This window comes from Diceros bicornis, chromosome 36 (assembly GCF_020826845.1).
Source record: "Diceros bicornis minor isolate mBicDic1 chromosome 36, mDicBic1.mat.cur, whole genome shotgun sequence".
Classification (NCBI taxonomy): Eukaryota; Metazoa; Chordata; class Mammalia; order Perissodactyla; family Rhinocerotidae; genus Diceros; species Diceros bicornis.
Window position 1 is genome coordinate 25,191,551 of NC_080775.1, and position 20,793 is coordinate 25,212,343.

General features: G+C 38.6%; 1 protein-coding gene and 1 long non-coding RNA gene across 29 annotated transcripts in view; one reads left to right on the forward strand and one right to left on the reverse strand.

The window, feature by feature from the left end:
• The window catches only part of LOC131398820 (uncharacterized), a 263,140-nt gene that overhangs the window by 121,464 nt on the left and 120,883 nt on the right, over positions 1–20,793 (reverse strand). The gene's annotated exons all lie outside the window — the stretch shown is intronic.
• MYO3A (myosin IIIA) overlaps positions 1–20,793 on the forward strand; it is a 227,002-nt gene that overhangs the window by 33,282 nt on the left and 172,927 nt on the right. For 27 of the 28 annotated variants that reach the window (XR_009216986.1, XR_009216988.1, XR_009216987.1 and 24 more), the window contains 3 exons: positions 607–711; positions 1,285–1,384; positions 17,505–17,581. Coding sequence is in view for 25 of the 28 variants with exons in the window: in XM_058532614.1 (XP_058388597.1) it covers positions 607–711; positions 1,285–1,384; positions 17,505–17,581 (282 nt within the window). In the remaining 3 variants the exon portion in view is untranslated. Of the gene's footprint in view, positions 1–606; positions 712–1,284; positions 1,385–4,574; positions 4,744–17,504; positions 17,582–20,793 lie in introns of those variants that run through there. The other variant, XM_058532625.1, reaches the window with a different exon arrangement.

Sequence of the window (20,793 nt, forward strand, 5' to 3'; positions counted from 1 at the left end):
CTTTTAAGCCCTAGATCCTAAAATTTGAGACCAATTTATACAATCGTAATTCTTATCCTTGAATTTAAAAATCAAGCCCAGTGCTCCTCTAAATTCTCTTCTAAAAATTAACTCTTATGAAAACTGTGTTCCAATACTTAATTGTACACTAATACAAGTTTGTATGTTCATTTCATTTATGAAACCATAAAAGTGATGGGAGTAATCATTTGAAACAAAAAATTGGAACAATTTCAGGGGACCGGCCCAGTGGTGTAGTGGTTAAGTTCTCGTGCTCTGCTTCAGCGGCCCAGGTTCGGAGGTTCAGATCCCGGGCGTGGACCCATGCACGGCTTATCAAGCCATGCTGTGGCAGGCCTCCCACATAAAATAGAGGAAGATGGTCACAGATGTTAGCCCAGGGCCAATCTTCCTTAGCAAAAAGAGGAGGATTGGCAACAGATGTTAACTGAGGATTGGCAACAGATGTTAACTCAGGGCTGATCTTCCTCACCAAAAAAAAAAAAATTGGAACAATTTAAAAAAATGTTTTGAGGAAACCTTTTATAGCAAGTACTTAAAATGTCATATCTATTTTCATATCTGTCTTGAAATTTTCTTTTATAGCTGTGCAATGGAGGATCAGTGACTGATCTTGTGAAAGGATTTCTGAAGAAGGGCAAAAGAATGAGCGAGTCCATAATTGCCTATATTTTACGTGAAGCGCTAATGGTAAGGCAGTTTAAATTGTTTGTGCATTAATTATGAGGCAGTTCAAGTTAAATAAAAACTGCGGATCCTATTTTTAGAAAAATATCACTACATTAGTATTTATTGATGCAAGAATATATGCAAAATCTGAAATGTTTAGCATAACTAATTCCTTTTTTCCATTAGAAATCTATCCTCCTTGTGTCAACAGAACTCTGAGTTATCATCTCCTAAGTGTATTTCTGAGATTGTGATTCTGATGAAGGTAGATAATGTGTATTTTTAGCTAATAGTTAGGTTTTTATTTGCTATTATTTAAAGTCGGTGTATAGATTGTTTTCTTCAATGGAGATCAATATATTTTTAATAAAATATTTGATAAGAGCTAAAGAGTATGCTCTGGTTTTGTGAATTTTTATATAGTTCAAAGTGGAAATGATGTACTTTGATTTGACCAACTCAATGTGAAACATTTAAGAATGTTTGAATGTTAATTTCCACGTTTCCTGTTGATTTTGCACAAATGCATCCATCTGAGAAACGGTTTTTTGGTTGATGCTTTCTGTCAAAGTCATTATATATTCCCACTTCCAGGGACTTCAACATTTGCATAACAACAAAACTATCCACCGTGATGTAAAAGGAAATAACATCCTGTTGACCACCGAAGGTGGAGTTAAACTTGTAGATTTTGGTAAGTTTTGTTTGAAATGCGTGAGTTTGGGCTGCAAAATGAGTAGTATGATATGATTTGATCATATCAGCCTTGCTTTCTAGGCATTGAAAGTAGAGAAAAAACCTCACTGAGGTAACAAAGTGCAGAGATTTTTCAAAATTTGCCAAATGAGAGATTCCCAGAAAAAAGAGAGACTTCTAGCTTGTGCCTATTACACCACTGTAGCAGTACGTGTGGTTAATTCTCTGAAATAGCCGGCACCCAAATGATTAAGCCTAAGTGGTAATCCCACGGCCCCTACTCTACTGATAGCTTCACAAATGGGCGTGCGCCCAAATCCGGGATTTTGAGACATGGGGGGAAATCTTCAAAGGTCTCTGGGAAATTTCTTCCCTCCTAAGAAGGAGGCACAGGGAAAGATGGTCTCTTTCTTCCTCGGGACCCTCTGTGTCTTATTGTGATGCCTGAACCTGCTGCAGCTGCCCTGGTCTGTCCTGAGGCATTCCACCCCGGGGGGAAAACCAACCCTGAGAAAGGCAGAGCTGAGAGATTGGAAGAATGAGGGTCCTTGATGACATAATCGAGCCACTAAATCAACCAACTTTGGAGCAGACCTTTTGTCATGTGAGAGAATAAATTTCCATATTTACTAAGCCAATTTGGAGTTCCTGTGTCGTAGCTAAGGGCACAATAGCTGATACCTCTACCTTTTGTCCAGGCAGTTATTTACCAGTTTTGACAGTGTTCTCCTGCACCTCCTCTCGTTTGATCCCGACCAATACACTAGTCCTGTGAGAGTGGGTGACATTATTCTGAGATGTCTCAATGTCCTTCAGTCATTCTTCCCCTTCCCTTCCCCTGCAGTCTGGCTGGGTAAGGTGTCCCTCCTTATGCTTCTGTACCCTGCGTGTTTCTCCATTTTTGTGTTTATCACATAGAATTACAATTATCTATTTGGTCTTTAGAGATAGGTAAAGATACTTAGAAAGGTAGATAGACAGGGTCTTTGAGAGGTGGGACTATGTCTTATTCTATTTTGTAGACCTAATGCTTTGGATATAGTACTTCAGTGAGTGATAGTTGAATGAACAAATCTTCCTTCATTTTGCATTTTGAAAACTGAAACTTAGGGAAATTAATTGATTAACTTTAGAAGTTAATGGTTTTAATATTTAAGTATGTAGCTCTCTAGTAATGGGACTTAACCTAGGAATGAATTTCAGAGCATCTAGAGAGGATGGATGAATAGCGTATCCTTTAAACACCTATACATCTGCCTTTTTTCCCTAAGCTGAGCTTTTGAAAGAACAACTGAGCAGCAGTGAGTTTGACCGTGAATTCCTGAATAATAATTGGGATGCGGCTAGTCTTTGTTGCTAGTGGAGTTCAGAGCTATGTGTCTGAACAATCTGGCTGGGTTAGGATATTAATAAGAACTTGTGCCTGAAATTTAAAACAACAACAACAAAACACTCATCACTGTTCCATAGGAAGGGCCATGACTCTCCTCAGAAAATAATTTTGGCTCTAGTCTAACAGACCCACATGGAAAACTTGATATTTAACTGGAGATCTCCTAAGTCCCTTGCTCTAAAAAAACGGCTACAATAAATATAGCCTAGATTGAAAATTGTTCAAACCAGCGTAAGTAAACATCTTCAGTCATGAAAGAAAAACTCGGTAAACCAGTAGCTTTGAGAAATGCAACTTCCTGGGATACCCTCCAAAGTAATCTAGATTATAAACATATACCTAGATAATAAATAAAGGATCTTTTATATGATATCTTTATAAGGTAGTCATAAGTTAGAAAGCTGACAAAATGAGAGCTTTGATTTTAGATTAATTGACTTACAGACTTTCCTTTCAGCCATAATTAGAAAAGAGGGCCAGTTGCCTATTAAATGTGTTCCTAGCATCTGATATTAAAATGCTATTATTTGCATATAAGATAATGCTTATATTTCTATTCTCCAGGGTAAGAGGACATGGATTCAGTTCACCTAAAATGATTTGTAGGTTTTCATATGAATTAAAACCTGAGGATGGAGGTACATGCATAGTGAAACTTCTCAAGGGCAAAAGGAATAAGATGTGGTAAACCACAAACTACAGAACCAAACTGAAAGTCAATGTCCTCGTTTTATGTTTAAATCAAATTTTCAGAGAGGGCTACAGCTGGGAGAAAGGGTTTAGAATACATTTTATTTGAATTTCTCACTTCATAAGATATATGGTAAGCTCGTTATTAGATACTGAAGATCTGTACTTGGATGGTTGCCAGTCCTCAAAATGTCCAAAATGGAACTCCACCACCTCATCCATCCCCAGAAATCTGCTTCATATCAAGTTTCTTGTCTCAGACAGTCACCAGTGTCTATCTTATTGCTTAAGCCAGAAATCTTGGCTCATCCTTGAGTCTTCCCCTGTCTTTACCTCCCACATCTACAACTTGTCACAGAGCTCTGTCTCTCTATTAAATGACCCAGACTCCTTTATCACTCCTCCTTAGTCCCAGTCACCATCTCTGACCTGGGCCTGCAGTTTCATGTTACTGCACTCCCAGTATCTAGTCCCTTTCCCTTCCTTCCAGTTCATTCTCCACACTGCAGCCAGAGGGACCCTGTCAGAAAGCACATCTGGTCCTGCCACTCTCTTGCTCAGTTTCTGTTCACTGGCTTCCTGTAGATCTTGAGGAGGGCTTTGCCTTATGATCCTTTGTGCTGGCACAGAGTGAGCATTAATGATTGCTACCCTTGTAATCCCCCTTGGTGCTCATCAGGTACCCTCTCTTCCTATTACCTACTAGCCAGGTCACCCTCTTTCAGTTCCTTAAGTGGGCCACACTTGCTCTTGTCAGGGCTCTTACAGTGTGATTGAGGAAGTACTTCGAAATTCATTCACATGCTTTTCTCTTTTGCCTATCCAAGAACATGATCTTCACCCCAGTCTGCCTGAGGCATCTCCCTGTCTGGGGGGAGATTAAGATTTGTTCCAGAAGGAATGCAAGAAAATGACTGAGGTAATATTCAGTTTTTAACATTGCAAAATAGGAATCTGTAGCAAGACCCAGGCTATCTGTTAAGAAAAGTCTGTCTAAATTGTTTTATCTTCTCTTCAGCATACGGAGAGAGAATTTCCAGGGGTACACCACCGGGTTTCATGTTAGAGAGAACAGAAAGAAGAGAGAAATCCTTTCCAATTCTAGGCTAATTGTGGAAAGAAGACACAGAGAAGGAGGCAAGAGAGTGAGATGAGCTTTAAAAAAGTGAAGATGAAGATGAGGGCAGAAAGGAGCCCTTACCCTCACACTTCCCGCCACTGTCATTCCACATCCAGAGGAGGCCCCTGCAGAGTCCACCGCAGGCCAGACTGGGGTGAGCCACATCTTGTTACTGGAGGGGTAGAGTGATGAGGTACAGGAAGTACTCAAGTTCAGTTTCCCCACACCCTTACCCTTAGTTTCCAGAAACCCAAAAGTAACTGAGAATCTGGCTGGGGAGTTTCTAGAGGGGGTTGCTTAGGAGGGGCAGTGAGGCACAGGGCAGATGACCTGGGCCAGGTATGAATAGGAGTCACAGGCAGACCTCAGAGTGTTCTCAGCTCCAGCTGGAGCCAACCTGAGCCTTCCTCTGCCAGGAGGAACTATAGGAAGTCCTGCCTGCATGAGAACAGACCACAAGCTCACCAGATGCAGATGCTAGCATGGGAGGCCAGTGGGGCACCTAGCAGCCGGGCAGATGAAGGCACATGGCCCCAGAGACTGGAGACTAGAAACCCACCACACCCGAGGACCCTCTATCTGCTCCCTGCCACAAAGTCTTATAAGCCATCCCTCACGCTGTATGGACAGTTCCATCTTCAGGAGAGAAGGAGGAGAAGGGACACCATCTGAGAGATGGAGCGAGCACTTTTATCCAAGAGAGACAGAACTCTATCTAAAGGGACTTACAGGTTTATTGGATCTGACTAGGCTTTACTTCCCTCCAGCCAATGGGTAGGGGGATGGGGAGAGGCCATAATGGTTATAGGCAAATTGAAGAAATACAATTTCTCTGTATATCTAAGTATAGTGTCATTAAATTCTGTGACCAGTTACAAACATGATGCTTTCTGTGCATAGAAACCGCCCCCACCCCTGCCCCAGCTAACTTCTGTTTGCCTGGCTGGGTGCCTCCCCGACACCCTATACTTCGTTTAGCCACCCTGGTGTCGCACTGGATTGTAATCCTATGTTTAATTTGACCACCTTCCCTGCTAAACTATAAGCATCATGATGACAGGGTTTCTGTCTGGTCTATCACTTTGTCCCTAGAACCCAAGCATGGGACTGGCACATTGAAAGTGCTCAGTAAATACTCTAGAATGAATGAAGGAATGAGAGGCAGGATTTTCCATACAATTGTGTGACAGTGAGAAGGTCACTTAAACTCTCTAAAGGAGATCGATCTGTTCATCTTCAAGTGTGAAAAAGAACAGTCTCTGCCTCTTGCGGTTGATTACTGTGACGAGTAAATGGGATGATACAGGTCAACTACTAAGTATAATTACTGACACTTTATAATTAAAATTCTGAGCTGTTACCGTTACCATGAAATGATATTCTCACTTAGCCTCTAACTCCAGTGTTGTACACATAGTAGGTACTCGATAAATAGTAAATAGTTGCTGAATATGAAAATCTGAGTTCCCAAAACAGGTGCCTCTTTCTGTTTCAAAAAAAATAGCCCTTTGCTAGAGTGAATTCAGTATTACTTTAATTGGCAAGTTACTTACTTACACTAAAAGTAAAATTTAGTTTGCTAATAGTAGCAGTACAGCCTTTAAGAAAATCTTTTGTTTTTTTGTTAAGTGGGATATGCTTTTATAAAAAACCACCAGACACCTCAGGGAGTAAAAAGACAAGTGAGCTTGTAAACATTATTAATGAAATACATTAGCTGTCACTGGTATACGATCAATCAATAAATACTGTGACCTCCCAGGAGATAAACTCCTTTAGGCAAGTCAACTAATGTTTGAAAAAGCAGTTCTTGTCTGGAATACAAAATGAAAGAGAGACTAAATTTAAAGGGCAGTTCTCAGTTCTCATTTCTATGGATTTCTCTCTGGGGAACTTGATTTCTAATAGGATAGTTAACATTTCAATACAAAAGTACAGAATGTACTTTTTGTGATTTATTTAGACATCGTTCTTATGACAGAATATTTTATGGCTTTAAATCTCTATTACCCACATACCCAGTTTTAGATCAAATCCCCGATGAGTAATGTAGGTCAAAGAGAAGTTGTGATTTATTTATTAATAACCCAGTTTTTAGCATCAAGTGAGGCAATTACACCTGAACTTAAAAACTAGGAAGTTCCCTTTGTTCTTTTCTTTCTTCTTGAATAATTCAGAACAAAAGCCGTTAGGTGGGGCCAAGCAAGCATGAGAGTGGGGGGTGCAGCTCAGCACGTGGTTTGGAGCCTGAGGAGGTGAGGGAGGTGTCCATGCTGCGACAGTGGTGGTGGTGGTGGCTTAGCATGGGATGTTGAGTCCCTGAGTGGGACAAGGAAGGCATCTGTCTAGGAGGATGGTAGTGACCTCAGATGGGTTGCCAGGACCTGAGAAAGGTAAGGAGGGCATCTGTGTAGGAGTCAAGATGGAGAGAAGAGATTGGTTACATAAAGGGGACTTAATACCATAGGAAATATACTGAGGACAGTGGGAGCCAGATTTCTTACTGTTAGAGAAAAGAATTACAAATATGGAAAGCGAGAAAACTGAACCCAATGATGTTGGGTTAGAATTGGAGGTGTCAATGTGAACTCATGGTTTATATAGAGACAGATATAAAAATAAATATAACGTAATGTGTATGTGGTGTGTGTGTGTGTGTGTGTGTGTGCATGCATGTTACCCAGCTGTTTCCACAAGTGGGCTTGTAAGCATTGATGCCGCAAGAGCAATCACATCAAGTGCCTAGCTCTTAGTTTTTAAACATAATTCTCAACTGAAAGGAAGCAAGGATTCTTGAGGAAAGGCTGATTTTAGGGCTATGCAAGATGAGCCCGGAACTTATTGTGCCAAAAAGTAAAGAAATGCTCAAAGAATGATGGAGACATTTCAAAAGAACACAGAAGCCAAATTGAAGCAATTCTCACTGACCAAATCTGGGACAATTTGAGCATAAAACTAATTATAATAATGATGGTAATCTATAGAATAAAATAGAAATCCATTAATCCATACTTGTATACTTACATACGTAAATAAATGAATGGAAAGAAGCAAAAACTTTTCCTTACAGAAGAATGCCATCTAATAAATATAGAAAGAAGGATGAAATTTAAAAAATTTCATTTGGAACCATCATAGAAATAATTAATTCAACCAAAAGCTTCAATGGATGCTAAAACTAGTGGATTAAGTTTTGATTAAAAATAGGATATTTACATGGTCTCAAAATACCTCTCCACAAAATACTTAATTACAAAAGAAAAAGAGAAACCTTATAGGGGAGAAGCCTGGCAGACACAAATTTAATCAAGAGATCAAAGTGAACACAACTAGTAATGGGACAAATTACAATCATGTACTGCCTGATAGGATGCGATGAAAAGACCTCAGTGTCACTTCCATGATATTCCTGCCGAAAATATAATGATGGGGGAATATCTTGACAGATCCAAATTTGGGAACATTCTGCAATAAAACTGGCCTGAAATCTTAAAAAATGTCAAGGTCATGAAATTCAAGGAAAGATTAAGGAACTCCTCCAGACTGAAGGAAACTAAAGAGATGTGACAGCTAAATGCACCACATGATCCTGGATTCGATCCTTTTCTTGTAAGGACCTGTTTGGGACAATTGATGAAATTTGAATGGAATCTAAAGATTAGATGGTAGAAATGTATCAGTGTTAATTTTCCTGATTTTATTAGGAGTATTGTGGGTATGTAGGGGAATGTCCCTGTTTGTAGCAATTGCACGCTAAAGTATTCGAGGGTGAAGGGGCATCATGTAGCCCACTTACTCTCACATGGTTCAGGAAAAAAAGGTCATTTGTACTTCTCTTGACACCTTTTCTCTAAGGTTGAAATTATGTCAAAAAATCTTTTTCTGATTATGGAGTAGAGTTAGAGACTTAGCACAGAAGTCTAAAAACATTTATATATGTGTCAAAAGATGATATATCTGTATCTCCCAAATATGTATATTTGGTAGTTGAATGTTATGAATCTTGAAAATTTGAGAGCTAGTGCTTTATAGAATGAAATAATACATTGGAAAAAAAAAGCTAGGGGGAAGAATCATTTTTAAAAGTTGGCAGAGCTGTAGAATATTCATGCCTACTCAAAAAATTAATATTTTATTCAGCTAGAATATATTTTTGTACTTTGCGGCGGTGACCTTTACATTACTTGAATGGAAAGACATTTATAATTCTTTCATTATATAAGGAAAAACCATGAATAAATGGACTCTTTCTTCTGGAGCTTTGTGGTTCCAGCTAAACTTACAGGCTCAAGTGTTCCAAAGTTGAATTAAGCTGTTCAACTCTATAGATAATATTGTATATCTTCGTCAAGGATCTTTTAGTTAGAAGGACAGTAAACCCAAACTAGCTCCAGAAAAGAGTAAGATACCAAAGGCAATCCCATAGATAAGAAGAATAGGGCTAAGGAGACTAGAACTAAGACAGGAGAGTAGAAGGCAAGAACCATGACTGCTTGCTGCCTCTTGCTCTCTCACTGGAGAAGCAAAGTCTCTCCTCTGTGTTTCTCTTTGAGTGTTTACAGACCAGCCTCTGCAATTGTCATGTTGCCCAGCAAGTCTACTCAAAAACAGCAGCCTCAATCTTCCCGGTCTACATGACTTTATGAGTCCAGTGCCGACAGCTACTTGACCCAGGCTTTTAGCACAAAGGATTTAGTACAAAATCAGAAGGAATTTGGAGTGAGAGAAGGAGCTCAGTTGGACAGACTGGATCAGATCTCCGTTTTGGTCCAATCAGCCATGGCTGGGAAATGGGCTGATGTGGTACAAGCAAGGCTGCCTGGGCCTTCCTAGTCTGCGAGTCACTGTAGGTAAAGAAAAGATTTTTTTAAAGAAGGTTATGGTGAGGGAGGGGAAAATATATTTTCTAGAGAATATTTTTTTCTTATTGATGTGCCCTGCCGTATATTCTGAGATAAGATGTTCCAAATTTTACTTTTGAAGTGTTGAAATTAAATTACATAGTTAAAGTATTCCAAAAAATTATATTATGAAGTTGAATGGATTTCATTGTTTTGAAAGTTTTTATGTAGCAACAGATAAAAGAAAACTTTATATCTAGGGATTTCCCTAACACAAAAACAAACTAATTACAGCAATGCAGCTGTAGAGATTAGAGATTTTAATAAAAGCTACCAAGTGTGCCTTTCCACCTAACTTTAGGTGAACCAAAGAGGACTTTGCTTATATTTTTCAAGAATTACCTCTTTACACTCTCGTTTTTCTTATTGTAAAATAAGTGTTTTGGACTAGAACTAAATAATCTTAGTCTATAGCTTTAAATTTTAATTCTTGAAGAGGTTCAAGTGAATAGAAGGTTTTTATGGTGGGGCAGGAGACAGGACAATGGAAGAGGTGAATGGGGAAAAAGGGAATGAAAAAATAAGATAATAGATCACTGATAATAGTGTGCCATGAATGAGGAGTGTCATACATACTCAGCTCTCTGTAGCTGAGGTCCAGTACTGTACATATACACACAAGTACAAAGTCGTACAGAATCAAAAGGTGCAGACAGCTCTGGGTGCATAGTTCATACGTCCAAAGCAAAGGAAAGTGCAGTGAGCAGTGTGATCTTGATGTCTTTAGAGAAAGCTCTACACGGTCTCCATGATAAGATATAGGCTGAGTATTAAAGAAGGGAAAAGTTGTAGTGCCAGCTGGACTGGAGAGAGGACAGATTTTCAAGGGAAATCACATTAGTATTGATAGGAGTGCTAGTTGTGTAGAATTAGCTACCTTGTGTCATCTTATAGACTCATTGAATGTTAAAGCTGGAGATAACCTTGAATATCATTTGGTATATTAAATACAGGAATGTCAGAAGATTTTTTATATCCCTTATATGCAAAGCGTTGTGTGAATATGAATTTCCTGATGAGAAAGTATAAAGCTTCCATGAGATTCAATAAGTAGTTTGTGACCTCAAACTAATGAAGAACATCGATTCATTCCAATCACCTAAATTAACAATGAGAAAACAAAAGCCTAGGCCCACTGTGAGACAGACCTGAACTAAAACTCCCTGGATTACCTGACCAGTGTAAGCCCCTACTCTGAGTGGTGGGACGCAATGACATTTGGTCTCTTGGAATTAGTGTCAATTCAGAGTTAGTGTGCAATAATCGGAGAAAAGTCTAATTATTTCCTTTTACCCAGTCCACAATCACCCTGGTAATAGACCATAGGTCCCTTTGGGGAAGGCTGGGAGAAAGATTAGCAGTATACGTTTTTGGCAGTGTACTGGGGTCCTTCCTTAAGGAGCTAACCTCCTCTTCATTCAAGGGGTTCTGGATCTATAAACTAGCTCAAGTCTTGGAATTGAGGGGCTATGACTGTGCTTTTATGATTCAAGTTAGACTTTTGTTCACTTAGGACTATTTTGCTTATCCAGATCAAGTAAGAATTTAGTAGGCTTCCCATCTGTTTGACTTCTAGGAACACCAAGATCAACTAGGCAACACCAGAGGTCTCTGCAAGTCAGACTCTTCTGACTACTGCTTTGACTCTGCTTCCCGTTATGGTAACCATGCCCACCTTGCCTTTGGCAGTTGGGGGCCGCCACTTGGCCCCTGCCACTCTGATCCAGTTACTCCCATTGCATTTAGGTTTCCCAGTTCAGTGGCAGCAGTTCCCATTGTAAGTCCTAGCCTACAGAGAAGAGTGATAACAGAGCTCTTCAAGGATGCTGGGGCTCCCCTCAAAAGTTTATTTCTCAAAAAAAAAAAAAAGTTTATTTCTCAACAGTTGTGTTGAAAAGTGTGTCCTTTGGACCCTGTTCAGTGAGTAGGTCTTAAATGACTCTAACACTTCAGTCTTCCTAAGCCTTTGAATCCCTTCCTCTAGAGTAAAGTAATGTAGTTCTGGCATTTCAGGTTCATTTACTGGGGGCCACTTTTTCGTCCATGTCTGAGCCAACCATCCAAGCTAGTAGAGCCCTTTCTAGCTCCCAACCTGCAATATTAAATGCAAAGTCTCTGCTTGGTGGACCCTGTTCAGTAACTTCAGCTTGATCCAAGTATATGTTCCTTTCACCATTATCCCACACCCTTAATATCCATTCCCACACATATCCTCTGAATTATGGTCTGCATACATTAGAAAAATCAAGTAGTTCTTTGTGCCTTTGTACCTCACCTTTAGGATCCTGCTGAGACTTGAGACTAGTTATAGATTTAGAAGCAAAGGGGAGGTGGTTGGGGTGGGTCCTGAGGAGAATTAGCAGTGTAAGCAACTACATCAGAGGAGGCCATTACAGTTTCCTTAGGCAATGCAAGGTTAATCTTCTCAGATGGGGATAGAGAGGCGCGTCTACTGGCAAAAACAACGACTCATCGGCATTCAAGCGTTCAAAGTCCCCAGCTTCAACAGGATCTTTCCATACATCCACATTCCGATTTTCAGGATCCCATTCCTTCCCAGTCAATGCCCTCACTTTTAACAGTAGACACCTTGTGAGGTTGGGAATTCAATTTGCGTTATAATTTTGGTCACTTGCAGGGTGAGGTTCTGGGTTTGGTTATCAGCAATCTCAGCTGTGTGGCTATAGGAGAGAAGGTCTCTTTCAGGACAGACATAGAAGCTTTCGGGTCATTTATGCAATACTTGAACTGGGAATTTGAATCTCTGAGCTCATCCTTTTCTTTCCTCACTTTGTCCAGCAACATTAGAAGAAACCAACCAATCTCATTGTGCTCTTTAGTTTGACAAAAATGTTCAAAGATATTGTATGAGTGGTCACTCTGAACTGTGCCTCTTGTAAGTGTTTGATTACAAGTATCCACTGATGATATTTTGTGTGTCTCTATTGCCATATCATGCCATGAACTATCAGTGCTCTCTCTACTACTGGGAATAGAGCCCTTAGTGTCTTTAAATCTAATCAGATTAGAGAGCCAATTCTAGAGACCCTAGAATCAATTCAGAAAACTCGTCTTTAAGATTCTGTTCCTCTGGGTCCACTCTCGGTACCAAAATCTGTATTAGTTTGGGTTTTCCAGAGAAACAGAACCAACAGGATGTGTGTATATAGATAGAGAGAGACATTTATTTTAGGAAATTGCCTCCTGTGATTGTGGAGGCTTGGCAAGTCCAAAATCTGATGGAGTGGGCTGGCAGGCTGAAGACCCAGGGAAGAGTTGCAGTTTGAGTCCACAAGGCAGTCTGCTGGAAGAATTCTTTCTTGCCCAGTGGAGGTCAGTCTTTGTTCTCTTAAGGCCTGTCACTGATTGGATGAGGCCCGCCCACATTATGGAGGGTAATGTGCTTTACTCAAAGTCCACTGATTTAAATGTTAATCTCATCCAAAAAACACCTTCACAGAAACATCCAGAATAATATTTGACTGAATATATGGGCACTGTGGCCCAGCCAAGTTGACACATAGTATTAACCATCACACTTAACTTCATCAACAAAATGAAGACGTTAGATGGCATAATAAATTTTATGGCCCCTTTGTGTTGAAAATTTTTATAATTTCAGTTCTCATTCCTGCAGTTTTTGTTTTTAACAACAGCAACAACAAACCCATGCTCTTGCCTTTGCTGTGAAATGTCAGGTTTGCTATATGATAAATCAAGTTGTGGAAGTCGTCTGGTCTGTTTGAACCACATTAGAAAGCTCACATTTGATATTTTTTCTGACTCCCTAAGACCCTAAGAGACCTCCTGACCACAAGTGTGAAGCCTGCATGTTTTTCTCCCTGGAAACAGGACTTATGCAATAGGGAGTGGGGTTGCTGTGCAGCCATCAAACAGCCCAGGAAGAAACCCTGTTGGAGGGGCCTGAAATAGCGTGAAAATTCCCCAGCAGTGTAATGAAAGCAAAGGACTGAAGAATCGTTAACATGAGCCTCCTTAATGCCCTGTGCTTTGGCTTTTAATGAATTCTTGCCCTCCCTTTTAGCCTGTTTTCTCTTCAGCCCTGATCTCTTTTTGGCCTCCTATTCCTTTCAGTATCCTTCACTATCCCAACTTTCTGCCTGGAATTTTCCACCCTTTAGCATCTTCTCCCTTGAGATGCTTATGTAACTGTTTACCTTGGTGACTTATTCCATCAGTTCCTCTCTGGACAGGATGATTTTCCTAATCTTCTTTAATTCCTAGGGCTCCTTAACTCATAATTTGGATTTCAGTTGCCTTTTAAAGTAATTTATGTCAATCATTTTTGATAGAATTTTGCATGTTTTACCTACTTAGTTACCTTTCTTGTGAGAATTTATAGTAAGTAAAAATGCCAGTTGTCCTCAGGAAACTCAGTTTTCTCTCTAGCTGAAGTTTACTAACCTGAAAAAGAGCAGATTAGACTTTATGACCATTCAGTTACCTTCCAGCTCTGAAGCTATTTGGTTGTGTTGGTAAAATGATCTTGAGTTTTAAGAGTCATTGCAGAAGCATTCAACAAACATGAAATTCGGTAAATGCCTTCCTCTGTTACTCCTTCGTAACTGGCTGTGTGTCCTGTTTTTAATGTGATTATCATCCAATATTCTCAGACTCAAGGCTTTCTTATTCTTCTTAGTTGCATTTTTCCTTTTTCACTTATTTTGAGACTTTGTTTTTCCTCCTTCACATTCTGAGCTGAATTTTTCTTGTTTCCATACAGGTTGCAGGAACCAGGCATAAAACATTCTTTCTGCAGGATCTCAAAAGACACTAAACGATATATGAGCCTCCACGAGCGTTGTAATTCGTTACCCAAACACTCCTTAGACCAGTGGTCTTTGAAGGGGGTGTCGATAGCAGGGTGTTTATAAGACATTGGAGTGCAGAAAGAAATATTCATACCTCTATTACTGTTATTTAAATCTCATCCTTTAAAATTATCTTCATTTATATATTTCATAGTGTACATATTAATATACTAGTAAATATTTAGAGAATAGTCTATCTATATCTATATCTATGTACAGTATGCATGCTCAAATGTTTCTTATTGTTTAAGATGTGTGATTAAAGAGTTTGGAGGCCAAACATTTGCCTTAGAAAATTCTTAATCTCATATTAGTATAAATCTATAATTGTGATATAATCTCATATTAATATAAAGCCTAATGATTCTTAGGCTTTGTAAACTCATTATTGACTATTGCTGTTGTTAATTTGCTCCTTTATATGTAAAATCATTAGGGTCTTGTCTTAGTCAGGGTTCCTTGATTGTAAGCAACAGAAACTAACTGTGACCAAATTAGGCAACAATACTGAAAACAGCAATGACTGGCTTTTAAAATCAAGGGAGAAACTGGGTGATCCAGCCTGCTAAGAATAGAACTATGGCAGCCCTGGGCCTCAGGAGCTGCATCCCCTGGGATAATCCTTAGAGCCCTGCCATTGGTTGACTCAGCTCTAGATACCTCCCTCCCTGAGTGTGTCCACTCAGTACTCATATTTCCAAGAAAAGATTCTGAATGATCTACCTTGGGTCACATGCCATACCCCTAGAAACATTTTTCAGCATCCTTCCATATATATTTCTTGTGCAGCGTGGAAGGAAGGTTCTTTACCGCCATCCATATTTATAAATTCAGACACCAGGACATGACTACTTGCTAAAAAATGCCAATTCTAGTGACATAATCTTTTCATATCCAGAAAGTGGAAAAAAGTATCACTGATTAGTCTAAAATGTCGCTTTCTTGCCAGGAGCAAAACTTGATTTTTTACTTAGTTGTGGTTTTATTTCTTCCCTTTTACATTTCAGTTCAATGACATTTGAATTCTTTTTTTTTTTTTTTTTTGCTAAGGGAGATTTGCGTTGAGCTAACAGCTGTGCCAGTCTTCCTTGGTTTTGTATGTGGGTTGCCGCCACATCACGGCTGATGTGTGGTGTAGGTCTTCTCCTGGGATCTGAACCTGCAAACCCAGGCCGCCGAAGCAGAGCATGCAAGCTTAACCACTAAGTCGCTGGGCCAGCCCCTGGATTCTTAAACCATATGAAATTGAAACAAAAATGTCTGCCAAGGGTCAAATATAATTTATTTTTTTCATAAAAGTTAGAAACCCTTAGAGTAAATTTTAGTAAATTTATAATCAAATTTTAAAATCTATTTACTTTTCCCACTTATATAAATTACTGTCCTCTGATACTATCATAAAATTCAAGCTTAATCACTTCTGCCTTTATTTCATAGAAAAAGAGACGATAAAATGTTTAGATTTAAATTTAATTTTTCTGGAAGGAAAAATGCCTAGAGTAGAGGTAGGGAGAGAGGATATATTTTGGAGAAATGTGGTATTAAGTGTTGATTCATTTATTTAGATAGTCTGCTAGAAAATATTTCAGGAAGAACCTTCAAGCACAGATTAGATAATCTCCTTTGAATTTGAAAAATGATTCAGTGAGGATATTTTTTCTGTGAAATAAACTTTTTTAAAAGCAAAATTTGAAGGCCGTAGGTAAGGATTCTGTTTAGGACAGGATTTCTATGTATGTGAAGTAGGTCATTAAGGGATACAATTAATGTGTAATCAAAGCATACTGCCTATGCCTCTGCCCAAGTCTATTTGCACCAGTGAAATGCCCATTTGCCTGAATATGGCCTTTGAATTTCATGATAAATGTCAGATGCCATCTTGGAGGAATCAAATATATCCAATTTTAATTCTCAGTCAGTGCCTTTGTTCTACTTGGCTTATAAGGTAAACAGCCGGAGCCTAAACCATATGTGACACCTGGGAGGTACTTTTCAAAACAAGCAAGTCAGAGAGTGAAAGTCCATGGTTAGAGTAGAGCCCATCATGTCCAGAGCAGATCAAGGGAAGCAGCACTGTACAGCCAGCGCTAACAAGGCCCCCGCATGAGGAGCAGGAGTGTGAAAAGTGAGGAGAGAGACTCTACTCCTAATTTTCTTGAGTCAGTTATGGGATTATGTCTAACAAAGTGGAATTAATGGGATGACATGACTGAAATATTTGGTTATACCCCTTCATTTTAGTCCTTCTGTCCTAATCTCTCTAAAGGAAAAGAACTGATTCTATTAATGGTGTTGTTTTGAATCGCTGTAATTTGAAACTTCCAGTCAGGTATGGTTTGTCCAAAGTTGACAGATGGAAAATAATGTTATTGACATTCACAAGTCACCTACTATGTGCATACCACCATGTAAAACATTCTCAGATCAACCAGAACTTGGTAGTGGGCAGAGGGAAGAGGAGGGAGGGGAGGAAGCATACGTTCGAATAACAATTACATGCCCAAACATGCAATACAGACAAATAGTTAACAATGTAGAAGGTCAAAAGAAATATGGGTTAGTACGATCAGGAACAGATTAAAAGTGGCCATGGCGGGGAGTAAAACTTGAAATGGGGCTTTAAGGATAGATAGGTTTGGGTATGAGAAATAGAAAATAGGAGGACCATTCGTATTTTGGTTATGCAGAAGTCCTGACTTAGGATCCTTTAATGTGAGGTTCAAGTCCAGGGGCAGCTTTAAGGGAACTGCCTTTTATTTATTCTTTTTATTTTTTATGTTTTTGTGAGGAAGATTGGCCCTGAGCTAACATCCATGCTAATCCTCCTCTTTTTTTTTTTTTTTTTGCTGAGGAAGACCGGCTCTGAGCTAACATCTATTGCCAATCCTCCTCCTTTTTTTTCCCCCAAAGCCCCAGTAGATAGTTGTATGTCATAGTTGCACATCCTTCTAGTTGCTGTATGTGGGACGCAGCCTCAGCATGGCCGGAGAAGCGGTGCCTCGCTGCACGCCTGGGATCCGAACCTGGGCCGCCAGCAGTGAAGCGCGCGCACTTAACTGCTAAGCCACAGGGCTGGGCCGGGAACAGCCTTTTGATATTAGCTTGTGAGCAAGTTTATTGCAAGTGGAATCTCTTTACGTGAGTAATTAATGCAAGAAGTACATCTCCTCTCTTCCTTCCAGGTGTGTCTGCACAGCTCACCAGCACCTGGCACCGTCGGAATACATCCGTAGGAACACCGTTTTGGATGGCTCCTGAGGTCAGAGGGAGTTTTGAGGGGGACAAATGTAGTATTTGATCCTTTCTGGCTTTTCTTTTCATGCATACTCTGTCTCCTTATGTGTTTTGGAATATACTAGAAGAAAATGTCAGTTGTGTTGTTTTTCTGTGAGATTTTTGCACATGTGAGGAGGAACATGGGAGGTGCACCGTCAATGGGCTGTGAATGAATAGAGGAATAAATGAAGGACTGAAGGAATGAGTGAAGCAGATGACGTAAACAGAAACTACTTGCAGCCTTAATTTTTCGTTAAATTTAATTTTAATTGCTTAGCATGTATCTATATTAATGACATTCACATTCTGTTTTTAAATTCCAGTAGAAATATTCTGGAAACCGCTAACCTTGGTTCAGATCAGATTCGGGTCTGTTAACCTGTATAGCAGGCTCCCATCGGAGCCCCTCTGCCTGGGGGCTATATGTTCAGCTTCAGTAGACTCTTTTCACCGTTACTGTTGGGAAGTTGTAAACTGCTAAAATAGTTGAGAGAAAGTTTTCTTCGATCACATCATCTCCCCACAGTCCCTGTTAATGCCTTTAATCTTTTTAATTATGTTTATCAGTAAAGACACTTATGTTTGAAAACTGTCTCTGAAACCTTTGGGAAAAGCTGTGCTATTTTTCTACAATTTTCTAGGGAGTGAAAGGAGAAGTTATTCAAATACGACATTAATATTGCAAAACTTGAGAGCTAAATTTGTTTGCGGATTAAATCCTGGTGTACTGTTTCTATTTTAATGCTAATTCAATTATTACTTGCAAAAAAAGTAATAAAATGAATAACATTTTATATTACATTAAAATGAAAACGTGATAGAAAATGTGGAGGAAGGATAAATTATCTTAAGAAACTTGAAAACCCCAATGGATTCAAAAACATTTTAACAGAGAGTACATCATAGAATAACAATAGAAAGTATGGTCATGTAAACAAAAACAATTGACTAAGAGAACCTCAAATCAGAGTTTCTTCACAGTTTGTTCTGATGTATTACTACTGTTTTAAAAGCTTATGAAAAATTTAAAGAATGAGAAATTAATAAAATATAGCTATAATATCAAACATTGCATCTTATTTGCATATATTAATTAATATAAGAAATACTATTATTTATGTTATTATATAATTAATATCAAATAATTAAGTCCAGCTTTATATTTTTGTATGTTAATTTATAGTCAAAAAGCCATTATTACATGTTTAAGTTTGCCATTTAGTAAAAACAATTTTAGTTAATAGATCTTGGAACCACTCTAATCTATAAGTAAAAGAAAATATTTTGATCTTTCTAAAATTTAATTACCAGAGTATTAAATGAGTTAATAATTAAAATTGACAGTCCTTAATATGCAATTACTAGATAGTCATTTTACTAAGTCATTATTTATTATTAATAAACCTACTGTAACACAAATAGAATTTGAAAGTGCTTTCCTGCTTAGCAAAGCAATAGATATTATATAAAAGAGAAAGGTTCACTGTGGTTTTTTCAAGCTATCATGTAAATATGTTTGAGATTTTGTGTGTATTATGTTAATTTCTCTGTAATAAGCATTTTCCAACTTGTGAATGATGAGCAATATTTCAATAAATTTCCATTTATCTAGAATTATTAAAGAATATATTTTGAATAACCAAGTATCTAGTTAATGAAGACATCCCATATAGACCAGCTCTATGTTGTTGATGACAAATTTCTGGGAATTAGAAAGCAATAACGTAAACAAATTTAATATATCTTCCATAATTAATGGCTTAGAATTACTGCAGTGTTTTTGGGCCTCAGAGGCAAGCTTGTTGAAATCAATTATCAGTTGAAAAGTGAAATTCTTGATTTGATATTTTTAATTAAATTCTAGATCAAAGGTAGTATTTGTTGGTTACACAAAGCCATCCTTCTTGGTGAGTTGGGACGAAGGGGACAAGGAAAATAGTGACTGTGGTAGGTGACTATATAACTTATTGCACAAGCCAGGACACTTTGGAGAGTGAAAGAGGATGGTATTGATCATGACTCTAGAAAAGCAAGCCTAAGCCAAGCATGTCTCAGGCACACTGGGCATAAATTCACCCGAGCCTGTGGAGAGATGTTCCTCCACCACATATGTGAAGCCATAAAATAATGCATTATCCTGAAGCAATAATTTTACTAGGAAAAAAAACTGGTGGGGCAAAACCCATTATTTTTATACTAGGCAGACAAAAATATATTATGCAACAGAACAGAAAATTCATATGAATTTTTTTTTATTTTTAACAGCTTTATTGAGATATAATTCACATACCATATAATTCACCCATTTAACGTGGTGTATTAACATGGTGTACCATAGTGTATAACGATTTTTGGTACATATTCACAGGGATGTGCAACCATCATCACAATCTAATTTCAGAATATTTTTATTCCCCCAAAAAGAAACCCCATACTCATCGTCAGTCACTCCCCATCTCCTCCCAAACTGCCCTGCACTAGGCAACCATTAATCTGCTTTCTGTCTGTGTATTTACCTATTCTGGACTTTTCATATCAATGGAATCATACATCATGTGGCCTTTGTGTCTGGCTTCTTTCACTTAGTATTCATCCATATTATAGCATGTATCAATACTTCTCTCCTTTTTATGGCTGAATAATATTCCATTGTAAGTATATACCACATTTTGTTTATCCATCATCACTCGATGGCCATTTGGATCGTTTCTACTTTTTGGTTATTATGAATAATACTGCTAAGAATATTGGTCACATGAATTTTTAATATAAAACTTGAGACTCTTATGCTTATTCCTGGTATTCCAGGCTGTGGTCTCTGATTTCAGCAGTTCACTCCCCCATGATATTAAAAATACTTTGGTAGGAAAACTTGAGAAGCGCTGTGTAAGATGATGTCCCTATCATCATACTGACTCTAAGTTGGGAAACTATATTCTCTCTCTCTCCATATGTATATATTTATAAATTATAAATATACAAATTATTATATACAGATAATGTGTGTATATGTATATATTCAGCCAGCCCTGGTGATCTAGTGGTTAGGAATTGGTGCTCTCACCACTGCAGTCCAGGCTGGTTTCCTGGTCAAGGAACCACACTACCCATTTGTCCGGTGTCATACTTTGGCAGCTGCGTGTTGCTGGGATGCAGAAAGCTCTGCCACCGGGATTTCAAACACCAGCAGGGTCA